The sequence below is a fragment of the Magallana gigas genome, chromosome 1 (assembly GCF_963853765.1).
Source record: "Magallana gigas chromosome 1, xbMagGiga1.1, whole genome shotgun sequence".
In the NCBI taxonomy this organism is placed as follows: Eukaryota; Metazoa; Mollusca; class Bivalvia; order Ostreida; family Ostreidae; genus Magallana; species Magallana gigas.
The window spans coordinates 50,655,547-50,683,296 of NC_088853.1; the positions used below are offsets into that span (position 1 = coordinate 50,655,547).

The 27,750-nt window shown below is 31.7% G+C and overlaps 1 protein-coding gene across 1 annotated transcript; it reads left to right on the plus strand.

The window, feature by feature from the left end:
* Positions 1–2,350: 2,350 nt before the first annotated feature.
* Positions 2,351–27,319, plus strand: LOC136276014 (multiple epidermal growth factor-like domains protein 11). The gene is made up of 17 exons (XM_066086644.1): positions 2,351–2,490; positions 4,093–4,320; positions 4,548–4,802; positions 5,277–5,414; positions 9,669–9,806; positions 11,069–11,206; positions 12,940–13,077; positions 15,089–15,226; positions 15,609–15,836; positions 21,159–21,413; positions 21,865–21,999; positions 23,454–23,591; positions 23,793–23,924; positions 24,454–24,591; positions 26,161–26,298; positions 26,788–26,925; positions 27,108–27,319. Exons 1-17 carry the CDS (start codon positions 2,436–2,438, stop codon positions 27,317–27,319), a joined length of 2,742 nt encoding a protein of 913 aa, XP_065942716.1. The 5' UTR covers positions 2,351–2,435.
* Positions 27,320–27,750: the final 431 nt, after the last annotated feature.

The following is a 27,750-nucleotide window of genomic DNA, read 5'->3' on the forward strand; positions in this document are numbered from 1 at the left end:
CGATTGCTTAAAGACTTAAATAAAATTACTTACGTATGAACATGTTTAATTTTTGTTTTAAATTCAGCTGATAAAGGAGGATGTTGGTTTGTGTTATAAGATTTCATCCTTTATTTAAAATTCCAAACCGTTAACTGTACTCTTTACAAGAATTTGTAAACCTTTAACATAATATATTTCTCTAAAAAGGTGAACATTACTTTGATTTTATAAAAGGTTCATTTTCTTATCACAGGAGAGCAGAGTATTCTTGCATTAACTGTGCGTTATCTTCTTTGTAACATCTGTCAATGTTATCTACGTTTCAACCATCACTTTTGCGTTAACTTCCTATAAAATTCATTTTTGCCTCTTTTCTTCTTTTTCCCACTTTAGCTTTAAGATGTTACATCCTTCCTCGTCCTTAAATTATGTTATGTAACAACGTTTCAAACATTTGTGGATGAAAGTTGATTTATTTTAACAAAAATCACTAATTCACAAACAAAATTTAGTAGAAAGTTTAGCAAAGGCAATATATTATGATTTATTGTAGTTTTGGTGGGAATTTCTGGGGGAGGGGGGGCTTACAAATATAACCAAATATAATGTATTGTAATACAGTGCAGGTGTGATGACACCAAATATCAAATAGATTTATACATGAAACAAGATGTATGTCATGTCAAGTTTACTGGAAAGTGCATATAATGTATAGCTAAGCAAACGAATGAAGTAAAAAAGCATAGAATTTATCATAATCTAATAATTATTTGTCAATAAAACAAAACCTCACATCAGACTTTTTTAGGATTATGATATGAAATGAAACAGATGCCTTTAACCCACACAAACACTACCTGTTTTAAACCTTAACTTGAATAATTTTTAATTGTCCATTTAAAGGATTCATCAATCCCGCACCTAGTTTTAACAATATCATTTATCAATATGCAGACTTGTTCAAATAATGAATCGTTTAATGAAGATATTTAAGGTGGATCTATACACCAAATAATTGTAGGAGATTTTTGTTGCATGCAGTTGATACTATTGGTTGGAACGGTATTAAACGATATAACACCTTAAAGTACAATGCTCTATTTTCTACCAAAAAACATAAAATATCAATCTTGTTCAATATTATAACCTTTCAAATTTCTAAACATTTCTATTTTTGAATCCTTTTGAAAATGAAATGTTATAAAGTTGTTTTGAAATAAGAAAACAAAATTAACATGAACTGAGATTGTTTAATTTTATTGGAGTCCACATTAATATGAAACTAAAATATTTGAAAAATTCCTATAAGACAAACTGCTCGAGGGAATCTCAGAAAAATCTGAACATATTCGTTGGTAATGAGATGAAAAAAAAAATTGAATAAAATTAAAAAATTAAAAGAAATACTGAACTAGGTTTCAAATATCTTGGGACCAATTTTGTAATTACTAGAAATCACGAGGAAAAGAAAATACTTATAAATTAGTACAATTTGCCAATAAACTACCAAACGCCTGCAATGAAGTAACCGCTTCTACAGTTGGTATTTCAACACGTGTAATACATGTAGGATGTCCCTAAGCTATAATTGAATTTTACCTTGAAGTTTAATAAATACCGTTGAATGTTAATTGTCCGCCATTTTGACCTAGTAAAAGCCATTTCTTGAAGACCAGCATATTTTCTCGGATTCGGCATACTTTTATTATAAAAAAAAAAAGAAACATGCTGGACCAAATGAGAATTATTTGCCGTTCAAAGTAAAAAGTTTCTTTTGGACTTAATCGGACCAAATAAAATATTAACGTATCCCCCCCCCAAAAAAGATACTTAATACATATTTGTATATACTTGATGTCGCGCACATGAAGTTCTGATGAAAGAAATCTGCAGATAAAAGGTTTATATTTCAGAAATAACATTTTATACAATTTAATAATATAGGAATCTTTTTTTTTTATTATTTTGTACGCAATTTCTCTTTTCGTAAAAAATAACATGAAAAAATATTATGTAAAAACAGCGAGTTTCCGAACAAATTCGTAAAATTTCACGACAGTGAAATTATTCCTTTATACGGTATTTTATTCTCTCTGTGTTTATCTTTATTGTTTTTTTTTTCTTAACAATGTATTTTAAACAAAACCGAACTTGTCTTTATAAAAATCAAACTACCAGAAACTCATAGGGAAAAAAACCCATTTAAATGTACAAATGTTTTTCTGTCTAAAAGAAAGGCGCAATTAACCGATATAATGTATTAAACGGAACTACATATTACATACAAGTACATGTTTAAAGTTTCTCGTGCTCTTATCACAACTTTAAATAAAGCTACCAAAATGACTCAAATACGATTGGGGGATCCCGGAACAAGGAAGATGTTAGTCTTTCGCACTTAAAAAAAAGTTTGGAGACCAACATGTTTTCTTGTTTTAAAAGACCTTGAAGAAATGTTTTTGACAAATACTTGTATTGCTTTATGGTTTTCCTTCTCTTCTGCTTACGGTAAGCAAACATTTATAAGTATACTTATTTCTTATTCGTTGTGAAGACTATGAGAGCTAGCTTTGTGTGAGCAATTCACATACCACAATACGAAATACTTCCCTTTATTTATTTAGGGAAATGAAGAGAATTTTTTTATACATTCACGGTTTTTGCCATGGGATATAATTATTAATTTTTTTTGCGTTTTACCGACGAAAAATTACGGGAATAAGGATTTCATATATCAATGAAATGATTACATCAATTATCATGATTATTACTTTTGATCCAAATGCCCTCACCCTAGAAATGACTTTTGACAATATTAATCCTTTTTGCAGTTTAACCTTTGGTAAATGACATTTCGGCGTTCTAAGGCGTGATCTTTTACAAAACATTAAAAAAATCTTCATCTGACGGGAACCGTTTGCTTTTATGACTCTTTGAACGATATGCTCAGTTTAATTAATTGCATTAATCAAAATGCAATATTAGCATCGTAACATGGCTTTATGATGACAAATATTTAAACTTCTAATGTAAGTGTTTCATATATATGTAACATATACTACATTCCTTCATTTAGTAATGACAAAATCCTAAGTCATTCATGTAAGTGATTGCTAGCTAAAAGTGTAATAAAGGTGGTTAAATAGCTTAGGTTTATCTGTACAAAAGTTAAAAACTTTTTTTTTTACATTTATAAAAGTCGAAACAACACCTCACACAATACAGGGACAATGACTGAACATAAAGCAATAGGGGTTAAGATAGAGTTATCTCTCTTGGAATTTTGAACCACCACATATACTGTATACAGGAATATATTCGCCCCCGTTTTATTTTTGCCTCTTTCGCCCTCGTTGTCAACGGGCGAATTTAAGACTGGGCGAATTACGATGTCTCAAACTACCTCTCTTAAAACACATCTGTCTGGGCGAATTTAAGACGGGGCGGAAACTGTTTCAAGAGTAAAAGGGCGAAAATCACACACGGCGAAAATTACACTGTATACAGTACCTTTCTTTATTAATTTTGTATTGTCAACCGATTAACATTCTTCTGAACATGCTCCATTTGCATATGCTGCTTTATTACATTTTTGGACAAATAGATTCTTCTTATATGTTGAATTCGTCCAGTAATGAAACATATTTTAAAATTTTAAAATAAATAATGTAAACAAGTAATGCCTAAATATGTCAATAGTTGACATGTACATTGTTTTCATGTTATAGTTTACTATAGTTCCAATCATAGGTAATCATAAATTAACACAGGGTTGCAAAACAGAACAAAAACCAAGGTTCAAGAAACCAACTGATCATCATTAGTTATGCAATAGTATTCATACAGAATGTGTCATGTATTCAACTTCGTGTGAAAAATATTCATGGTATATCTTTTGGTTTACAATATCAAAATCCCGAATATGGAGATTAGAAAGCCCGGCTCAAGTGCAGAATTTTAGTAAAGGAAGAAGATATCATATTTAGAATAATTTTAAGCAGAATACAAAATCACAAAACATTTTAAAACGGCGCATCTTTTTTAACTAATAATTATATAATCATATAATCTGTAAATCATATTTACTTGGGTTAAATTTTTATTCAACAGAAAACTTGGCACTTAATAAACCAGCTCATGAAGAGTACCCATACTATAATGTTAATACTGATGCCAGCAATGCTGTTGATGGACTAAAAACTGATCTGCGAGGTATTGGAGGACAATGTTCAATATCAGCCACAAATCAACGTACCTCCACCTGGTGGGTAAATCTGACCAGTACCCGCAGTATCCACGACATCCGGATCTATTACAGGACAGACAATGTATTTTGGAGTATGTTCCTAAAAATGTCAAATAAATTAAATTGTTTATAAATAAAGGAACACGTAAGCATATGAAATGTTTATTTTCAAGGGCGATGTGTTGATTGTGTGGTTTAGAAAACCTGTAAAATTACCGTACAGTATTTCATTTTGTTTTATGTATATTTCCCTATAGAAAAGCATAGAGAATTGACAAAATTCTCGATGATTGTAATAAAATACTGTTGATTATTTTAGATGCATCAAACGGATATACGTCGAGGTTTCTTGGATTTTCTTTATACGTCTCAAACACAACAAACAAGTCGGAGGGAAAACTTTGCTACAAAGACACCTACTTCACAAGAAGCACGATACCAGCTGTCTTTAACACCACCTGCTTTGTTCATGGTCAGTACGTCATCTACTACAACGAGAGACTACCAGGAGTTACCTATCCTAGTGGATATTCTGACTACGCCTTTAACGACCTCTGTGAAGTAGAAGTCTATGGTGAACAATTTAATGTATTCTAGTTTGTCTGTAATATCTGCCCGTCTATTACTAATAGCTTTATTCTAACCTCAAGTAATACACTCGAAATATATAAGGTTTTCTAGAAAAAAATTAAAAAGGCGTCTTCTTTTATCATTAATAAACGTTTTCGATTTTTTTAAAAAATAAATTTATGCTTTTGATAATCCCTCTTTTTAATTTATTTGATATACATACTAAAGCAGGTGACTAATGTATAAAAACAATTGTCGTGTTTGCATATTCAGAATTTCAATAGCATACTCATTGTGACCTTGTTAGGTGGAAAATGTAAAAAAAAAAAAAAAAAAGCTTCCCATTGCCCTTATATTCGGTCAAAAATTAAAATACAAACATAACCATTGTTTTTCATTCAGAAAACTATTCAACTTTACTCATACCCTGTGATTACTCAAATCAAACATTACTTTATATCAAGTCATACTTTTGTAGGATGCCCTACACCTGGTTACTATGGTATCAATTGCACCATTCCCTGTCCTGACGTCAACTGTGGATACTGTCACATCGAGACGGGCACCTGTCAGGGGGGATGTAAACCTGGATACAAAGGACACCAGTGTGAATTGGGTACACAGTTAAAATTAAAGTCTCATAAAATGTCTTCTAAGTTAGTTGTTATGTTCAACTATAATTAGCATTATTTTAGGGTTCTCATATTCATGTATCAGTCATCATCGTCATCATCATCATCATTCTATCATCCCCATCATCAAAGAAATCAGCATCTTTTTTTTAATTTTCTTTGCAATATATTGTCATCGTTTTTGTAGTCAATGCTTTTGTTTTGAACTTCACATAAATATTTTCCTAAATCAGTGCATATGTTTAGTTACGACAAACAAACCAATGCATAACTTAGGATTATATCAGCACTTTTCAAGTAAAGGAACGTTTAAACTTTTTTTATTCAAACATTTTGCGTTTATCTCCGTACAATTTTCTCTCCTTGATTTTAATAAAGCTATAATGAGCCACTAAGTTGCCAGCAATTCAGACTGTATAAATACATCACATGGATCTTCATTTCAACTCCCAAACTGATCACACTACCCTTTGAATTATTTTTACCTTAGAATGTGGCAATAGAAAATACGGAGACGGATGCCAAAGGAATTGTGGGAATTGTTTAAATAGAGCGCAATGTGACCACGTAATTGGAACTTGCTTACGGTTCCATTTTTTTTTATCGAAAAAGGCGCTTCTTTTTACTCATCAGCATCCGGTGTTCACATCCATGAGTAAACATGTGGAAAATTTAAAAAAAAATTATTCAAGCAGTTTTGCTAAAAACACACATTTATAATAACATCTACAATGTATTTTCTGCTTTACTTCTTTAAAAAATCGACTATAGTTCATACAGTTTTAAACTGATTAGCCATCGAGTAAAACAACGTTCAAGTACGAGTACGCGCATTCGTTTTACTTTTAACAGTTGCTTTCAAATGTATTGTTTAGTTAATTAACTTAATTAATTATAATAGAAAAGTTCTACTTCGTTTCATACGAACACATTGACCCGCTTATGCAAGTTATGCTATTTTTCTGGAATGCTACATGTAGCTATACCGTACCTTCATATACCCACATGAGAAACAAAAGAAAGCCTTTTTTGTTTTGTTTACAAGAATCGGAAATTATGTTACAAAATACCGTGTAAGGGGTTTATATGTAAACCATTATGAAAATGCACAACTTTTCAAAACTTTCCTAAATAAGATCGCATTTGTACAAGTGCCGGATGATGTGGCGCACCCATTATACAGAGGTCACATCAAGTTCCTTGGGACGACTATTGCTTGTACAATTGTATTACACATGTTCCATCTATTCAGCAGATAAACTATTCCAATTTTTATCATATCCATTCCTATCATTTTGACCTTTATTTAAGATGGCAATTGATAGAAATTGAAATCAATAAATAGTTCAGAATTTAAACATCAAAGAGATAAAAAAAAATTTTACCAAAAATTCATTTTTATAAAAGCTTATCGTAATAAGTCTGAATTATTTTTGGTTTCTTAGTGTTTCGTTCTATTAAGCACATTCTCATTGCTGGAGATTTGGTTTTTTGAGGCTAGATATTATGCAAATCTTCCTTACCTAAACCAAACCGTTCAATAATGCAGTGCACTCTGATATTAGAATAGATATGAAATAGATATTGACGAGATAAATGTTTATTAAATTTATGCACGGAAAACATTCGAAAGCCCTTGTTTATTGATAATGAATTTTGCACGCATTAATTTTCATCAATTGGAACCCCCCCTTTTCAAAATCGCTGGATCCGCCTCTGTACTAGTATGCCGAAAGCAGTTCTGTATGAAATAATATAAAACAGTTTTGATGTCCGTTATAGGGCCGAGAACTGTGATATTTTTTGATACAGAAGTGTTTGAGGCATACATTGTAGTTTGACACTAACTACCCAAAATCACTCCATTGGATATCATTGTTGATTCCTGAGACAGTCCGATTTTAAAGAATAACAGTATTATTTAGAAGCTCTCTAATATATCGGACTGTCACAAGTAAAAATTTTGACTGCTGGAACAATGGAATGACATTACAGCAGTGTTTTAATGTTCATTAACTAAATGAAAAAAGAATATCGATTTCTTGAAAAATATTTAGTTAATTATTCCTTATAAATGCCATAACGTCTATTCATTTACATTTCATTTTTTCTAGTGATGTCTTTTGAGAATTGTTCCAAGTGATAAGCTATCCGTAAATGTCTTGAGAATTAAGATCATATTCCAGAGAGAGAGAGAGAGAGAGAGAGAGAGAGAGAGAGAGAGAGAGAGAGAGAGAGAGAGAGAAAAAAAAAATATGTGGGTTTACTATTTTGAAGCGAAGATAGGTTAAAATGAACATTTTTATTTAAAACATCAAGCAGTAGCACATAAATAATGTTGTAAAATTGTCTTGAAAAGTCGAATTCATAGCAAGCATGTAGAATTTGTGTTATCATATATATAGATTTGTAATGAACCCGGCTGTAAATCCATTTTTTTCAGAGGGTAGGGAAGGGGGGGGGGTTGAATGGAAACAAATACTGTTTTAAATCTCTCTGTACTCATCGTTGTTTTGTTTTTTTAAGAAAGGGCCCGGCAATCTGAATTTTTTTTATATGCCATGCAAGAAAAACTTTAATTAGATTTAATACGCATAAAATAATCAAAGATAATTTCAATCGACAATTTTATAGGCAAAAGTAAGTCACCGATGTACACACATTTAGGGTGTTTTTGTTAAATTTTATTGGACAAATGATCAACAAAGACATCGCAATTAGGATTAGGATTAGACTTCTATATAGTGCACATGCTGATAATGTATTCTAAGCTGTGTATACCAAAAGCCGTCTTCATCAAAACGGACACAATCGATCTTTTAAGAAAGGAGTGTAACTGCATGTAACGGTTCACCGGAAATACATTAAATTGACCACGCGACGAATCAACACTGATCAACAGGTGGCTGATAAAGAAAAGACGTATGCATTGGCAAAATGTTTTTATGCAAGGGACGATGGCTTAATATTCAATTACAGCTGTACTTAGGAATTAATCAAGTTTTTTGACGGAATAAGTTAAGTTTATCATATATGTAGGCCTTCATGTTTACACGTGATGTCGACTGTCTCTCTCCCGCGGTATTCAGGAACACGTACTTGTGTAAAAAAAAAATCGCTTGCATCTTTCCTTTCGTTTAATGCATTTCACCGTTTGACAAAAAACCCACAACTAGCTACTTATACATGCTATCGGTTATTCCACATAAAGGTATAGGGATATATATTTACTTACGTACGTACAATGTTAACTTTGCCAATTTAATTTTTTTCTGTTTGTTAGCAATGTTCATGTATCTCATATTCTACTGCAATTGAATAATACCGTGGTACATAGAAATAATGCTTTTTAAAAATGCAGACTTTACTGGTAGATTCTATCGGCAAAATACTGAAAGAACTCAAGATTCCCTGTACAGATTCAACTGACGTCGCTAACGTCAAACTATGATGCATTGATGATGCACGTTGTAAGCATGAATCCACAGTATAAAATTACTAGATAAAACATGTTAAAGTTCAGTTTATATGCATTTCTTCCTCAAATATTTAATAAAATGATGATTTTGTAAATAATCACAAATAATTCTTTATCATTATGAATTAAATTCTGCTATTTAAATAAAAAAGGAAGCAAATAATTACCCTAAAATAGAGTGGTCTGTTTTATTTTCTGTTAACCAAAATTTTCAAAATTTATAGAATACACATTGGCCACACTTGAGTACCTCTACGAAATTTTGCAGGCAGAAGCATTTATGCAATATCTCTTAGTTTTAAAAGTTTCAAAGAGGTACTCAAGTATGGCCACATTCAAATTTGGGAAATACTGCAGTAAAATCTACAATTTTCAGCTATTTTTAACGATCATAGTATGTTTGATGATGCGCATGTGCTAAACGGTGGGGCCGAAGTGAAAAAAAATCATATGCATAGATGTAGAATATTGTGCCCTACATTATAAGTAATTACAATTTGTATTGTTTCAAACTTGAGTTTTGTGAAAATTTTAAGGCACATTTTGATGCTTCGTGGCTCTAGCTCTTTATCCTTATGAGTTTAAGACAAGTTTATTTGTTGAAGATATATATTAAATGATATATTTATCTGGCATGTTTTTGTAGTATAATGCGGCGTTAATTTAAAAGAAATGCTCCGAATTTTCGTAATGTAATACAGTCCTATTTTTTTTTGTATATCTCTAAGTCAATTGATACATTATTTTAATATAAATGTAGAGTGTGATGGTAATTTGTACGGTGAAAACTGCAGCAAGTCTTGTGGCAACTGTAAAAACAATCAACAATGTCATTACATTAATGGATCTTGTATGAATGGATGTGAAAAGGGATACCAGGGCTTAAAATGCGACAAAGGTATTTCACAAGAAAGAATTTGGCGTAAGGGTAAAATTGAAAGCTTTTAGAATTGGTGGATTAGAAATTTAATAATATCAGGGTTATTGCACTACATTAGTTATCTCATCACAGATATACAAAGACAATTGAATTGTGCTAAACAAAGAACTTCAGTTGTTGAGTATCGTGAGCGGCATGTCACACATTTGTATTTGTATATAAATGGTTTGTTTTTGTTTTCTTTGTTGTTGTTTTTTTTTTTTGGGGGGGGGGGGGGAGGGGGGCTGCTCTATTGTTGATTTTTCTTAATTATATATGTTTAAAACCGCATAAAACACAAGAACCGTTTATTTATATTGTATATTCTATGTTTTATATATATATATTGAAATAATATGTTTTGAATAAGTTTCTTTAAGCTATATTCTCTCTCTCTCTCTCTCTCTCTCTCTCTCTCTCTCTCTCTCTCTCTCTCTCTCTCTCTCTGTGCAAAGCTTGGAAGAATTAATTAGAAAAGTAGAAAAGGCTGAACAATATGTGTTTAAAATAGCTTCGAAGAAATGCAGTTACTAAAATCTTCAGGTCATTTAACAACCTCCTTCTAAAGGGCTAAAAAGGATAATATAGATATATTTTGATATTTTGAATTTATTTGACTCATTTGATTTAATGGGATGACTACTTGCCAAACAATACTTCTAACTATACATGACTATGAACGTAGGTGTGATTTGGATTTCTTTCAAAAATTAATGACAGATTAAGATTCCCTTTATGAAAATTTTTAAATATGGCTGTGGTGTCTTAGATAGCCAGAACTCCTGATGCCCAATCCTATAATGTTTTTTTTTCATATTCAAATATCTTGAAAATTTGAATTATCTATTTTATGTTCATATGTCGCCTTTCAATCTATTATTTCGGGGGGGGGGGGGTCAAATGAATTCAGCGACGAGTGGTTTTTTTTATTGAGTTTTAAAACAAGATTACGCAATTTTGAATGAACTACTATGCAATGCAAAGGTATGCAAAGGCTGCAAATCAACGAACTGAGGATGATTTTTCACCGCATGTTGAAAATTCTACGCACTGCTCATTTTATAGCAGACAGACATGTTATTGTAAATAGTTAATAGTCGCTCTGACGCTTTGTGGACTTTAGAAGCATGAGACAGAAAAAAACGAGAAAGACAGAAAGATGTTGCTAGCTTTACTACACATTATGCATAATGACACATCAAAAGATACAGGCTTTCAGTACTTTGATACTTTGATTGTAGAATGTAACAATGGAACATACGGAAACGGATGCGATAAAACATGTGGACATTGCGTGAACAAGTCACTCTGTAACCACGTGAACGGGACCTGCTTTGAGGGATGTGATCCGGGATATAGAGGTTCTCGGTGTTATCTAGGTAAGCTGTACACTCCGGGGGATCTTTAACTACATGTACGCTTTGATCAGTATAACAAAAGATCTGTTGACAGCCTACGTAGAATTCGTTTAAATGGCAAAAAAAATCATAAATTTCAGAAACAACAAGCATAAATTTCCTTGTATGCTTAATACATTTTATGTGTTATACTACAGTAAATAATTGCATAATCGCATAGTATCAAGCAGACGATATTTGCTATTATAGACGTTTTCTTGGTCTATTCCCGCTGCCTTTTAACGTTTTTATACAATTATCCCACTTTATTTCAACAAAAATGAATTAAATAATACTATATAAATAGTGCCTGTTTGGGAGGGTAACAGTTGAAATTGACACCCCGAGAAAACCATTGTCAACCGACGCGAAGCGGAGGTTGACAATGGTTTTCGAGGGGTGTCAATTTCAACTGTTATCCTCCCAAACAGGCACTATTTATTTTGTTATACTGAATGTCTTTTTAAAAAATTTTTATTATATAGGAATAACGTGAATTCTACAGCGAACCGTACGCGCATAATTTTCGCGCATGTAACATTTTTTAATGTTACCCGTTGCCAAGTGCGTTGCTAACGCTGAGGGTAATAGTAAATATTATTAACTGCGTCTTAGCCAATCAGATTTCAGTATTTAACATGAAAGTATAACAAAATATAATATCAACAGTCTTTGCATCAGAGACAAGAGCGATTACTACCAAAGCTCTTAAGAGTAAAGTGATTGTTTTATAAACTTCTGACTAAAAGTTACAAAGTCAAGAGTTGGAGCAGACAATCTGTTCTTTGATCCGGAATTAAGAAAATCATATTTTCAGCCATATAGTTCAAAGTTCGTACATGTAATCACAAAAGGCCCAGTTAAACAAATGGATGATTCAACCAGTCTAAACATCGAGATGCTGACAGGGTCAGCCTGTCAAACATAAAATTTGTTAATCGTTTACGTCACAATAAGTAAATTAGTCGCGGAAATGAAAAGAGCTGACGGGCTGTGCGACATTCATAACTGTAAGCTGCTCAACACTACCCTTGCATCTGTAGTGAAGGCAATACAAAGTAATTCTTGACTGGGTATAAAGGGAACCTATAATTTTTTGGACCTGGCGACATAAATAGAAATCATATTTGCCCGCATGCTCAGTCAATAGCTGTATATTTTTTTAACTGAACTTATTAGATTAAAGTAATTGATTTAATGATATATCGACAAGAAATAAAACATTTTTAATCCTCGACAAACATTAGAGTTATTCAATATAACAGTTTAGACTCTATTATTGTGATCGGCTTTGGCCATTCACAGTTGTCCCCATATGAGGTTTCCGGCATATTTCACTATTTGCGCACGCATTGCTCTTTGCACTACTTAATTTACCATGCAATAACAGGCTCATGTAAATATTTAATTACATGTAGATGACTAAAACCGTTATTCTAATGTGTCTGTCCTGAGACTAAAACGTTTATGCAGTCACATACAGAATGCTTCAAGCTACGTTTTTCCTTACATATGCGTAAGAATATCAATTGGAAGTACGATTTACTAAAAGCTTATTCATGCCTCGCTTTTTCAGAAATCAATAAAACGGTGCGACATATCTTTTATTCATTTTGATAATTGTATGCACGCTAATGTTTTCGCATTACATTGATAGAGCTGACCAATGATATTACATGTCGGTCAGTCCTTTAAAACGAATATTTTAATCTTAGAATGTCCCAATAACAAATATGGAGAAGGATGCCAAACAAACTGTGGACATTGTTTTAACATGAGTCAGTGTCACCATATAAATGGAACTTGTTTTGACGGCTGCGATCCTGGATATGAAGGCCAAAAGTGTAATCAGGGTACGTAACTATAAACATGTGCTGGTATTGCATTTCTTGTATGGCTTTAATCCTTATATTTAACTTTTGCATATTGTTATCAAAAACTCTTCATGATTATTTACCAGTTAATAGTATCAAAATACCCATACATATACGAAGTATCTTTCATTTTTGATACATAATGTAGAAAAAAAGTTTCTATAATTAATCAATAAAGCTTAGCAAAGTAGGCAGTTTTATGTTAATCTAATAGCTATGAAAAGTAATACCTAGGACCACTTTCCCTGCACACAGTCTCGGTTTTTAGGTCATAATTCCCACCTCTAATGTCCGAAAGCTAAAATGAGCTTTCTTCATCACAATTTAACGTACAATATGTACATCCATCCGTTCGTCAGTATTTTTTTTCTCTTTCATACATGTAGTTTCAATACCGATTTACTATTATTTAATCAAACCTGGCAATAAGTGTTCTGCCTATCACGCTTTTAGCCATGGATTAAAGGATTAAAAAAATAAAAAACAATAAAATCGTTTATCTTATGGATTAAAGTTCTTTTCGAAAACCACATTCAAGTTATAAAACACGTTGGCATGATTTATCAAAATGTTGTATGAATCAATTGGTACTCTGTATATTAGAATATCAACAAACAAATTTCAAAGACTTTACTCTCAATTTTGAAATAAATATAATTTAAGTTTAACTGTTTTTTTAACATTTCATATATGAGTACAACATACACGTCAAGTTAGAATAGAGATTCCTCAAGTTCAACAGGGTTGTGTCAGCCATAGGTGATGTTTTGATATTGTTTGGGGGGTTTGAAGTTGTAATCAGCTTACATTTTCTATACTTCTTCACCAATAGTTACTTAACCAGTTCATATCAAACTTAGCACAACGCATCTACGAATAAGGAATAAAATAAAGTTGATGTTTAGTATATGTTTTTATCAAGATTTCGATCTGTAGATAGGCTGCAATCCTAAAACATTTCATAAACTTCATGATATAATGGAGACTTAGTCTGTTCAAGAAAAACTCACTAAGGTTCTGAAAACTAGGACCAATAAAAGATTCGGTATTTGTTTTGAAATGTACAAATAACAACGTAAATGTATGGTCTTGAAAAACTCCTGAAAAAACTGTTGTGAGACCCAATTTATTTCTTTTATCCAAGTTTTATATAATGTAAATCAGTGAATGGAAAAGGAAAATCAATTAAAAAAATTACATGATCATCGACTTCCTTATTTGGGGGCGTTTCAGAATTTGGGTACGAAAATTCTCAGATATAATAGAAAGTAATGGAAATGTTTTGAGGTTTGGTATAAAAACTGATATTTTAAAAATTCTGAAAATTCATTTGTAATATTAAAAAGTCAATTAGCTTACCAATGCAATGTTCACTGCGTGGTTCATTTTATTATAGAAAGATCATTTAAAAAGGACATAATTAATTATTGCCTGACGTTACATTAACTGCTATCTATATAATTATTGTAAGGTTAAGGTATAAATTCAATTTCTACCAGATTTCTGAACTATAAACTGACTTTGGACGTTTTAGTACTTATAAACCTTGGAAACATAACGGACTCGTCGCATACAGAGGAAATTCGGATTATTGTTTGTGTCTTAGATTTTTCCACTTGAAATATTTCGGCATCACAAGTTATGTTTAGTAGAACTTATTCTGATGTACGTTATTACGACAGTCATAATCATAGCATATGCGCGGATTCCTGCCCAGAGGTTCGAAATCTTGAATTGGATCCGTCGTCCTTAATAGGTAGAGGTGGTTCAGATTTATTCATATTTTTTTTAATGACTGCGAAAACTGAGAATAATTGTACAAAGAGATATTATTTATGTAGTGTACTTAGTAATAAGCTAAATATATCTTTTGGTTATAAGACTGTGTTGGTCTTGAGAACAATATTATTATTGCGTTTAAAATATTTTCTTTGAACAACTCTATAAGTTTGCACCAATTGCTTTAAACTTTCTTTTTTTTCTTTTATAGAATGTCAAAATAGATCATATGGTTACCGATGCCAGAGGAAATGCGGACATTGTTTAAACAGCTCCAAATGTGATCACGTTGATGGAACTTGTTTACAGGGATGTGCAGAGGGATATGGAGGACGCACATGTAACCTAGGTTGTATTTAGGTTACTTGTTACCTTGTACTAAGTTCCAAATACGAACAACGTAAAACAGATATATACCAAGTCTTTTTAATTAGAGATATGAATATATAAATCTGGTGTATCATACGATTTAAGGAGAGTAATGTGTAAATGTGCGTAACACAATTATTCGATGGAAATTGTCTCTAATAGTTATTATTTTTTGGTCTATGTTAGGTTTAAATTTTTGTATGATGCATAATAACGGTGATATTTTATTTTGCAAATTTACAAGAAGCGAGATTTTATATGCATTCCCAAAACTTCTGTGATACGAGATAAGAGTTCAACATTTGTAAGACACTTCTTTTTACTGAAAGTCTCAAAAAGTGAGGATCTAATTGATTTTACAGTTAACCTGGCTCTACACAAACCAGCATATGAGGAGAACATATACAGCCATGCTAACGTTAATGCCGGCAATGCTGTGGATGGACGCAAATCAAACTTGCGTGGTACTGGAGGAGAGTGTTCAATGTCTAAAAACTATGAACGTAGTACCACCTGGTGGGTTAATCTAGAGAGCATCTATAGCATCCATAACATTCGTATCTATTACAGGACCGAGAATTTAGCCTGGGGTACGTACAAATATATCAGATATATTTTTCCAATCGTAATTAATTTAAAATAGTTCATTTTAATTGTATATTAATATTACAATTGCTGATATATTATAAATACCGTTGGTTTAGCAGGTAAAAGGGCCAAAAGAAAAAGAAGCAATTGCTAAAAAAAAATTAATAATTATATAGACAGCGATCCGATTAGAATACTATCTGTTTTCTAATTGTTAGTGCATTGTTGCAACCACTATTGAAATAAAACCACTATTGAAATAGATTATTTCAATAGTGGTTGGGAATGTATTTCATTAGAAAAATCACCTTGCAATCACTATTGAAATACAACCACTATTGAAATAAATTATTTCAATAGTGGCTGGGGACGTGTTTCATTAGAAAAATCACTTTGCAACCACTATTGAAATACAACCACTATTGAAGTAATGATTCAATAGAGGTTAGGGATGTATTTCATGATAAGAACTACTTTACAGACACCATTAGAATTCAACTACTATTAAATAATTTTTTTTTAAATTGTAGATGGGAATGAATTACTTGTAAATATAACTATGTTATCACTACTATGTAATACATTTGGAAAGAAAGAAGTGTATATCATATTTGCAAACTATTTTGAAATGCAAGAAATCTAACGAATGATATTAAATACACAAGTATGGTATAATTTCCACTGCTGTGTAGAAGTAAATAACCAATTCTCGCAGATAAACATGCATATACATTTGTTTTTATTTAACAAACAATTCAAATACACAATTAAGGTACTAAAGACTTGCATATTTTATGGTAATAGTAATCAAGACTACGATGTAAATGTACTTATTTTAGGATTTTCACTGTTGTGCAGAAATAACCAATCCTCGCAGATTAAGATATGAAATTGTTTTCATATTTATCTTTACCTGTCTCTTTCTATAGATATATCATGTTTTATGGAAATTGTAAATTATTTGTACTAGAAAACAACGTTGTAAATTGCCAGAACCTCTATTCAAAACCCCTGAATATTAAAAAATAATTGATAGCTTATATATCATTATAGATTTATGTGATAATGAATATCACTATTAAGATAAATAATTTCAATGATGGTTGGGGATGTACTTCATTAAGACCAATATTGAATGAAATATAAATTATTTCAATAGTGGTTGGGTATGCGTTTCATTATAACCACTATTGAAATAAATTATTTCAATAGTGGTTAGGTATGCATTTCATTACAACCACTATTGAAATAATAATGTGGGCGCTTAAGATGTAGATTCGGCAGGAATCTGGGCGCACAAGGAGAGTGAAAATTTCATCAATTAATTTTGAATATTTTTCGAATTTTAACCGTTATTTGGTTTCTGTTGGATGTGGAATGAGTCGAAAAATATTTGAAATGCAATATGTTTTATTATAATATGGGTCTAAATATAGCAACACGATGCAATTCATGCAAAATCCTACTTATTTACAACTGTTTTTAAATGATTTTGTTGTCTCTGGGTCTTCTCTCCACAAATTTGAAACGTGTAAAGGTAACATATTTCAACATTAAAAATGTCGCATTTTAAAAAAAGATGACCCAGAGATGACTAATTATGTACTTTTTAGTTTCTGAAGGATAAAAAACAAAGTCCATTGATATGACAGTGGTGTTTCAAACAGTACTTTATAGAGCATATATTGACAAGTCTCCGTGGCTCAGTGGTTTCGTCCTGGATTTAGTGAATACATACATTCAGTGTTTTGGGTTCAAATCCAACTTGTGGTCTATTTAAAAAAATTAAACTTTTTTGTTTTAAATGTATGTTATTATAACATGATGTTGAATTATAATATACCGGTATATTTTAATTTGTTTTTATTGGTTTCTAAATCTGCTGTATGAACACTATAAACAAATTCTTTTCTTATTACTAGTTTTTTAGGATAACACAATATAACTTCATTAAATAATGTTTCATTAACATTTCCAACTAGTTATCGGTTGACCTCTCATTGCCATTTTTTGAAAGCTTTGTGAGTTTTTTAATAACCGGAATAGCCATGTACTTCGACTCTCAACATAATATATTTTTGTTGAAACCTGTACATAGCTTTTCGTGGTTATAGACATTTAAATCCCAATTGATTCGTGTCGAGGATTCCTGCAAACTTACAATCTTGAACGCTCACTTTCTTTATTTCAATTGTGGTTAAGGATGCGGTTCATTACAACCATTATTGAAATAAAATATTTTAATAGTGGTAGGATGTTATTCTAATGCCTATTATTCCGACTGTGCATAACACTTTCGGTTCCAGATGACAGGTGGTATGGGAAACATGACCATATAGAGGTAAATCAAAGAACGTCATGATAAAAAAGGAATTCATCATCTCATAAGACATACTTACTTCTTTTCTAAAGAAACTCCCCTAGCAGAAAGGAAATTGTTACAAACAGACATAATAATAGACATAAAACTAAAATGCATCATCAACCACTATTGAAATACTTTATTTCAATAGTGGTTGAAATGAAAGGCATCCCCAACCACTATTGAAATAAATTATTTCAATAGTGGTTGAAATGAATCGCATCCTTAACCACTATTGAAATAATGTATTTCAATAGTGGTTGTAGTGAAATAACCCCCAACCCCTATTGAAATAATTTATATCAATTGTGATATTTATAATAATATTTATGAATATATAATTATTCAATATACAGGGGGTTTGAATAGAAGTTCTGGCAATTTACAAGATGTTCACAATTGTGCAAATAATATACAATAGCATAGGACATATGTTTGTAGAAAGAGAAATGTAAAGAAAAAAATGTAAATTTTCAAAGAAAAATTAATGAAGGAATTCATTCTAAGCCACGATTGAAAAAAATTGTTTTAAATGTAGTTTTACTTCAACAGTGTCTGTAAATTGATTTTCAAAATGGAATACATCCCGGAATACTATTTAAACATTTTATTTTAGTAGTGGTTGTATTTCAATAGTGGTTGTAAAGTGATTCTTCAGATGAAATACATTCCCAACCAGTATTGAAATAATTTATTTCAATAGTGGTTTTATGTCAATAGTGGTTGCAAAGTGATTTTTCTAATGAAATGCATTCCCAACCACTATTGAAATAATTTATTTCAATAGTGGTTTTATTTCAATAGTGGTTGCAACAGTGCATTGATCAAACTGTCAGAGGCCATGCCAAATGCTATCGGATATATATTTCTCAAAAGGGGGAATAAATTGAATTGAAATGTGATGTAATCAATACACAAAGTGTTTATACAAAGAATTCAAAGTTAAAAAGCAAGTAAAAAGTTGTTTTTAATGTAAGGGGTGCTCGTTAACCTTTTTTATTAAAAAAAATGATATCTTAGAGAGCCATCTATACTCAAGGAACAATTTCTGCAGAGAATTACTGATTCACTACTGCAATATTTGTTTGTCGTATGAAACACTTTTTATGATGCATATAACGCCAACAAGTTGGAACTCGAAAAATACAATACAATCGTAATATACATGTACTCTATATATACACAGTATAAAACTCATGTATTATTTCCAGATTTGTTATTATCTGCAAAACAATACGGAACATTGACATAACTAATGCAAAACCTTATTGCATGTTAAGTTATTAAAGAAGTCACATTTATAAGTTATTTAACAAAAATTAAAGGTCATGTCGATGTTAAGTCAGGGATTATAGTCAATGAGCCATAAATTGTTAATTTTGGTTAATCGATATCATTATAATATATAAAATTTTGTAGAATCACGTAAGTTGAATGAAATAAGTCAAACTTTAACATATAGCTGTAAAGTGTAGGGGGATGTCATTAGGAGTTGGTGACCTAAGTACATGTAGGTATTTCCTGATAATTAATATACATTTAGATTCGTCTTTACAATTAAACCTTTGATGGTATTAAAGAGTGAGGTTCATTTTGTTACACATACTGAATTTGTGAAAAAAGGGGGGTATCCATACCTGAAAGAAAGGTCTAAAGTTAATTTTCTTGTTGAAATTATTGCTTCATAGAAATTTATATCATGCTTCAAAAATTGGAAATTATTTTTGGCAACATTTCAATTAATTTTTTGTGTTTTCTTTGCTTTTTAAGACCTTAACGTGGTAAGGGATACTTCCATGTTGTGACGTTTTGATTATCGAAATAAACGATAAAATAAAGTGTAATTATATAAGTATTTTCTTTACCAATATTGTCACCTAACAGCGTATCGCAGTGTGTTAGAGGGTTTACTACGATTCTGTAAGTAATGAGTTCGAATCCCGCTCGGGGTTTTACAATTTTTACCTCTCCATACATTTTTAAAAAGCTATTTGTGGTAAGATATTGTAAAATTTGAAAATTCTAAACCGGTGAAAGTCTGTTAATTATAATGTACTTTAATCAACATTCTACTACAGTTATTGCCGAGATCAACGAGATGCCGCGGACATTATTCTCCAATATACCACAAAGGTCATCAGTAAATTATCAGATCAGAAATACTTATTTGTCTCGCACTGATCATGAAAGTACATGTACAACTTCAAACCGTAAACAGTTTTAAAACTATGTCAATTTCACGCGTTTGTTCTAGTCAAAACGAAGTGTGTTGCCTCAAATGTTTATTTTTAATATATCAATGCAGCTGTTCCTAGGACCTTCTTAGCACATTTTCACTGAGTGTTTTTACATAATATATACAACGTGTAGTAGTAATAATCGTCTTAAATTGCCCTCAAAATATTAGAAATATGAATCAGAGATATTTTATGAATAAGTGAAGAATGTTAAAAATCAAAATAAGAATTATGTCGTCTGCATTTGATTACTTTGATCGATACATATGTAAATATTACTAACAAAACCGTTTGAGTTACATGGAACAGCCGTCAAAATGACTAAGATCGTCTCTCTATAGGAGAAGCGATCTGTAGAAAAACTGGGTTGTTAGTAGAATAGAAATAAAGTTCTTGTTATCATGAATGTTGCAGGAAAACCTCCTTGACCTCGAAATGTTGTTTGAAATATAAAGCCTCAGCTAACGCCTCGGCTTTTATATTTCAAAACAACATTTCTCGACCTCGGAGGTTATTCTGCAACATTCACGAAAACTCGTACTTTATTTCTTAATTAATATCGATAGATGTCCCAAACAACCTTAAATTGATTTTTTGACTCAGATTGTTTTGATCTAGTTTGCTAGAGGGTAGTTTTGAAACGAGTGGATAGTTCTTTTTCTTGCTTTATTTTTTTCTGTTTATTCATTGTATTTTTGTGAGCATGCAGTATATTTTTCTGGAAGGTCCATCAAACGGGCATACAGCGAGATTTCTGGGATTCTCTATATACGTCTCAAACACAACAGACAAGTTAGAGGGAAAACTTTGCTATAAAGATAGTAGCTTTAAAAGAAGCACGATACCAGCAGTATTTAACACCACCTGCTTTGAACATGGTCAGTACGTCATTTACTACAACGAGAGACTACCAGGAGTTACCTATCCTAGTGGATATTCTGACTACGCCTATAACGAACTCTGTGAAGTAGAAGTCTATGGTAAACATGTTTATGTTTAAGGTTTCGTTTTAGAATTTTAATCAACTTATAAAAATAAAATAAATTTCAAAAAAAAATATATATAAATTTTGTATGGATTTTATTCAATAGGTACGTAAAAATTTCAGTAATCTTATCTCTTTCCTTGACAAATTTGATCAAATTGATCAATATACAACCCTCATTAAGTTTGCATTTGATTAACTGGAAAACTAGTACAATGTATCAATGTATCACAATGTTTATAATGACATCGCATAGTGAAAATGTCCTTTTTGATTATACCTAGGTTGAAAATTTGATCAAATTGATCAATTTACAACCCTCATTAAGTTTAAATTTGATTTTGGTGTCAGATAGCAATTGACAATACGTTTCCACAATGCACATATAAAGACAGTAGACAAGATAATGTAAACGGAGAATGAAAACAAGTTATGATTATACCTAGGTTGTCCCCGACCCGGATACTATGGTATTGACTGTGACCTCCCCTGTCCTGACGTCAACTGTCGATACTGTCACATCGAGACGGGCACCTGTCAGGGATGTAAACCTGGATACAAAGGGCACCGGTGTGAATTGGGTATAGTATAGCGACACTCAATTCAAAAATACTGTAGTTGTCTACTGTTTAATCATTTTTGATAAATAATTCATTTTTATAGTCAGTATTGTTCTAATATTGTCATTAACTTGTGTCTAATATTGTCATAAACTTGTTTCTAATATTGTCATTAACTTAAGATATAGATCAAGATGTAAATAATGAGAACCGTAATTTATTTTTATCATAAACTAATTTATTATTTATTATATGTCATGGTACTGTACCCGCAACGTTAATTTTTACAAGATAAACGATAGGATAGGATTCACGCACGATAGGATAAGATTAACGCACGATAGGACGGTATACACTCACGATATGATAGGATTGATACACGATAGGAAGGGATAAACGAATATTATTAGCTGAAATGATCAATTATTTGTATTGTTAACATTGTTTCAATACCGAACAACCCAGCCGATCGTCGCGAACATTTCAGCCCGAGAGCAAATAACACAGAAAATAGCGGACTCAATGAAAATACAACTCTTGCTCTAAATAAATATAAAATCTATCATAAAAAACATTTGTTTCTGTATAAAAAATGATGCATTAAAAACAAATTCTATTGCATACACGTTAAAAAATATTTTCACAGATACAGATTCCGCGCACAATTTGTTGACATTGTTTTTATTACTGCAGACCCAAGCCGATCGTCGGGAACATTTTAGCCCGAGATCAAATATCACACGGAAAATATAGCGGGTTCAATTATAATAATACTTTTGTTTTAAGTAAATATTAATTATATAATAATTACTTTTGCTCCTTAAAACAATGATGCATGCAATACAACTTAATGTTTACACAGGTGTTGAGTCCGCGTACAATTTAATATATTCGATATACAGGTAAATATGTTACCTTGTTCCAAAGAAATTCGATAGTTTTTCACTTCCACTGCTTATAGATATGATTTACATGCACTACTGGTTAATTTGATCTAGAGAATTGAGAATTTAGTATCAGGATAGAATGCTGGATACGAATTTACATTTTTGTTAAATAAATGTCCGTAGACGGCGCACTGATTGACTCGTAACTTTAAAATAACTTTACTTGCTTATGAAAAGGCAAACAACGATTAACACGATAGGGTAAACGGAAAACTGTTAAAATTAAACGATAATCCTCATAGGATTAACGCACGATAGAACAGTATACAGGCACGATACGATAGGATTGTTACACGATAGGATAGGATTGTAAAGAATAACGTTGCGGGTACTGTATATAGAATGTTCAATAATAATTGTTTTCCCTGTTTTTCTGAAATATAAATTTATTTTCATGTTTATTTCAATTATTATCAATTATAAAAAAAAGTCATAATTACGTTTTAAAGAACCTTTGTCAAAAATTTTATTTCAAATACATATAACTGTAATTTTATGTTTGTGCTCTCATTCGTTCTTTCATCACAGAATGTGACAAAGGATGGTACGGAGACGGATGCCAAAGACAATGCGGACATTGTATAAACATAACGCAATGTGACCACGTGCATGGGACTTGCTCAGAGGGGTGTGAAGTGGGGTATGAAGGTCAAACGTGTGATCAGGGTGAGTTGATTAACTTAAACACTCTGTTCTGTCTTTATATTTTTGATTGGCCATTTTGACAATGACAATTTTTCTCAATGAAGTTGTCAATGTTTTTAAAACACCTCTTTATATCATGCATTCACTCTTTTTTATTGTTAACTCAAGCCAAAACTTTTATTACTTAAATTAGCGTGCACTGGTTTTATTCATTTTTTGTAGAGTGCCAGGAAGGATACTTTGGTGAAAACTGTGCTCGGGAATGTTCTGCTAACTGTCACAGCTGTAATAAAAGATCTGGGCTTTGTGATGTTGGATGTCATCCGGGATGGAAAGGGACACATTGTACAGAAAGTATGTATCGGGATAATTCATCAGGTTATACGAATATTCAAGCATAAGATATTCAAGATTTGGTACTACGCAATCATGTTATATGTCTGAAACGCATATATATTAATTAATAAATTATTATTATCATTTTGAGCTCCTTTAGTATCAAAAGCATATAAACTGATAGACTTGAAATATTTAAGTCAGTTTATCTTACTAAACCAAGAATAGCTAGAGAAATGTTTAATATACAAAAGATAATAAATTGATATCTGAATTATTTGCAATGTATCTTTAAACCATGTCTTTGCTCTTTATTAAACGTGTTGCCCTTCTTCTTTACACACAATCTGATTTGGAAGAAAAAAAAACATTATAATTAGGGTACTTTTATTTAGTTCCTTGGATTTAAAGCTGAACGTCGGTCGTTTAACACTGTCTAAGTTGTATAACATTCAGATAATATTATTTAAAACCTTAATATCTTGAGATTTATATATCAGTAAATAATTGTATACACTTTTAATTGGAGTTACTATTTTTTTTATAGAATGCGATGGTGGGCTTTTTGGAGCAAACTGTAGCACACCTTGTGGACACTGTCTTAATAACCAACAATGTCATCATATATTCGGAACATGTGCAGATGGATGTGACTCAGGGTTTATGGGAGACAACTGCACGGAAGGTAGAGTTACTTTCTTTTATTATTAAGTTCATTGTGGTTTACATGTATAACTTTGGAAATTTGGGGAACAAGTGTATGTTTTAAGAAAACCAATAACTTCATAACATTTTGTACAATGCATTTTAAATAACCAATGTAAGAAAAAGTTAAACAAAATGTTTTCAACATGTACTTTTACGCGATCATTTTTAAGGCGTCGAGCTAATGCTCGGCATCCTTCTAGCGATCGTCTGGATTGGCAATCGTCCAAAATTCATGCACTGCACCGCCTTTTAAATGCGCATAAGAAATAAGTTCTTTAAACTGTTAAACGTATTGCAAGATTTTTATTCCATTTATTCAACTAAATTGTGTACAAAAAAAACCCGGTTTTGCCTCCCTGGTTATTGACAATTCATTGCATAAGTATAAATTTTCTTAATCAAGAAATGGCGGATGAATACAATAAGGTGAAAAAATTCACTAAATATTATTTAAGTTTATCGCTTACATTTTAAGTGGAGATCGTGCCCGATAGAAGTAAAATTTGATATGTAAATTCATTTGTTATCGGGCACGGTCTCCAATATAAATGTAAGCGATAAACATATCTAGTGGTTTTGTTGTAATAAATAAACAGGATAATGCAGTTGGTTTGGTCAAGCATTTACGATAGCACGTGTTGTGGATTTGTTTGTAAACAACCATAGGTAATCTTGTTTCAAACGGGAATTGAAATATAAATAGAAGTATGTTTTATTATGATAATTAGGGGCACACTGTTGATGTATTCAAATTATGAACCTGTGAAACTGTTTAAAGCAGAAAGAAAATAATTTATTTTTTGATTCTTGTAATCATGATGAGTTACTGTATTATAAACGCATCACTACCTATTTAATAAGGAACATTACTGATTTTTTTGTTTTTAAAGCAACACAAATTTAAACATAATTAAGTTACTTTTTTATTCAAATATTATTTGATATATGACAATTAGTACAAATTCTAATTATTGATATCTTCCTATATAAAAGAACATGTCAGCTCGACGCTTTTGTGGCCGTTCCGGCCTTTGATTTTAGGATAAGCCTCAAAATTGAGGGTAACATTTTCAATCAGAGAATCACTTACTCTGATTAAAGATCATGTATTGAAATTAGAAAATACTTTAAAGACTGCAAACGTTATTAATTTAGATTTGTAAAAATAGCTAAGTTTAGAAATTATTTCATGTAGCGAAACATATCTTTTAAACTATAAATAATATTGATTTTTTTGTTTAATATATTTCAAAGGATTTAAATAATGTTGAATCAGAATTTTTTTGAAAAATTTGGCCCATGATTACATGTATAATTGAACTTTCATAAAAAAATGCTTGTTTAAAATAGAGAGAAATATTATTGAACGTGTTCTTAATAAGTCATGGCAATTATTTATTGTTGCAGCGTGTTTAACAGTGTAAATTCTAATTCGTTCCAAGTGAAATAAAGACGACTTATAAGCTAACAAATGGGATTTAAAGCTCTACAATGGAATTAAACTGTTTTAGCTGAAAATTTACAATATTGTTTATATACATTTCAGAATGCGATGACTATAAGTACGGTGAAAATTGCAGTTTTTCATGTGGAAACTGTGAGGACAACGAGAAGTGCAGTCATATTGATGGAACTTGCACTAATGGGTGTGATAAGGGGTATCAAGGCACCAAATGTGATACTGGTATTGAGATAAACAGTATTTTTGCAGATCAGATTTCTGTTACAGTTTATGATATATTTATTGTATATTCTTCAATTAAACATAAAGATAACATTTTTTTCATAATCAACTGAACAACGCTTAGTTTTTAAGCTAATCTATGTAAAAGCTTTCTGAAAACGACCTTATTGTTTTTTAAAAGGGTTTTAATGGATTAGGACAAGATAAGTGTAGTGATCCGGAAAATCGGACCACAGTTTGTAGAATGAACTATGTAGTGAAAACTATGTATTAAAAAAAAGGTTATGAGCCTTTGTAGATAAAGAAACTACATGCTTGTCCATGAATAAATTTTACAATTTTCTTTGAAAAAAGTTTTTACTGGTTTTTTTAGTAAGACTAGTTCTCTTATCTCCAAATTGGGCAACATTGAACCGAAATTTACACATTTTTATATTCCTTCATTAAAGTATATTTAACTAGCCGTTTTCATGGCAATTAATATTTCAGAGTGTGATGATTTCCGTTTTGGTAAGAACTGCGGCAGGCAATGTGGACACTGTTACAATAATTCATCGTGTCATCACATAAATGGAACCTGTGTGGATGGGTGTGACAGAGGGTACCAAGGCACAGAATGCATGCAACGTAAGCACAGATTATGTTTATATTATTTCAACGTACAGACGCTTACAACGAAGTTCCACGGACGGGTGATTATTTTACTACGTTATAAGCGAAATTTGTTATATCCGTCAAGTTCACAACATATTTTATAGTCATGTGGAATGAAAATCATCACTTTGTTGTAAGCGTCAATTCATTTTAAGATCTCTGTGCAAGCGCAATTGACATTTCTACGTCTACACTGCGATTAGCTGCGTTTCTTGAGCGCACCAACGGAGCTTTAGTTGCGCTGTTGGAGACCTTACGGCGCTGTCACGGCAACCCCCTCCGCTTCTACGACGTGTTTATCAGAACGCAGAGACGGGGTGCGTACTTTGTGCATAATCAAAGTGCGCGCCGTCGCATGGCGTTCTAAAATGTTCTAGGCGATCCCACTGCAACGATGCCGTTGCGTTGTTATGGCGCTGTAGAAGACTCTACTGAGTTTACCTTGGCGTTTTGGCGTTTTACATTATTTAAGGACGCAGTGGGATCGCCGTGAGGACACAGCTCCGGTGACAGAGCCCTGACAGCGCCGTAAGGTCTCCAACAGCGCAACTTAAGCTCCGTTTATGTGAACGATAGGACTTCAAACTAGGGTAGATTAACTTAAGTAAGTTTAAATGTTTTTATACAGCCAATTGTTTTACCGTTTTGTTAATAGTTAAAAAACAAATGATTCCGTTTCCAAGGGTTATCCACCACTCACTTGTGGAAGTAACACGTACAACGCAAGGCCTTTCACTTATCTAAATTGTCCAACAAAAATGTTACATTTGAAATTTACACCTATTGTTGAGAAAACTT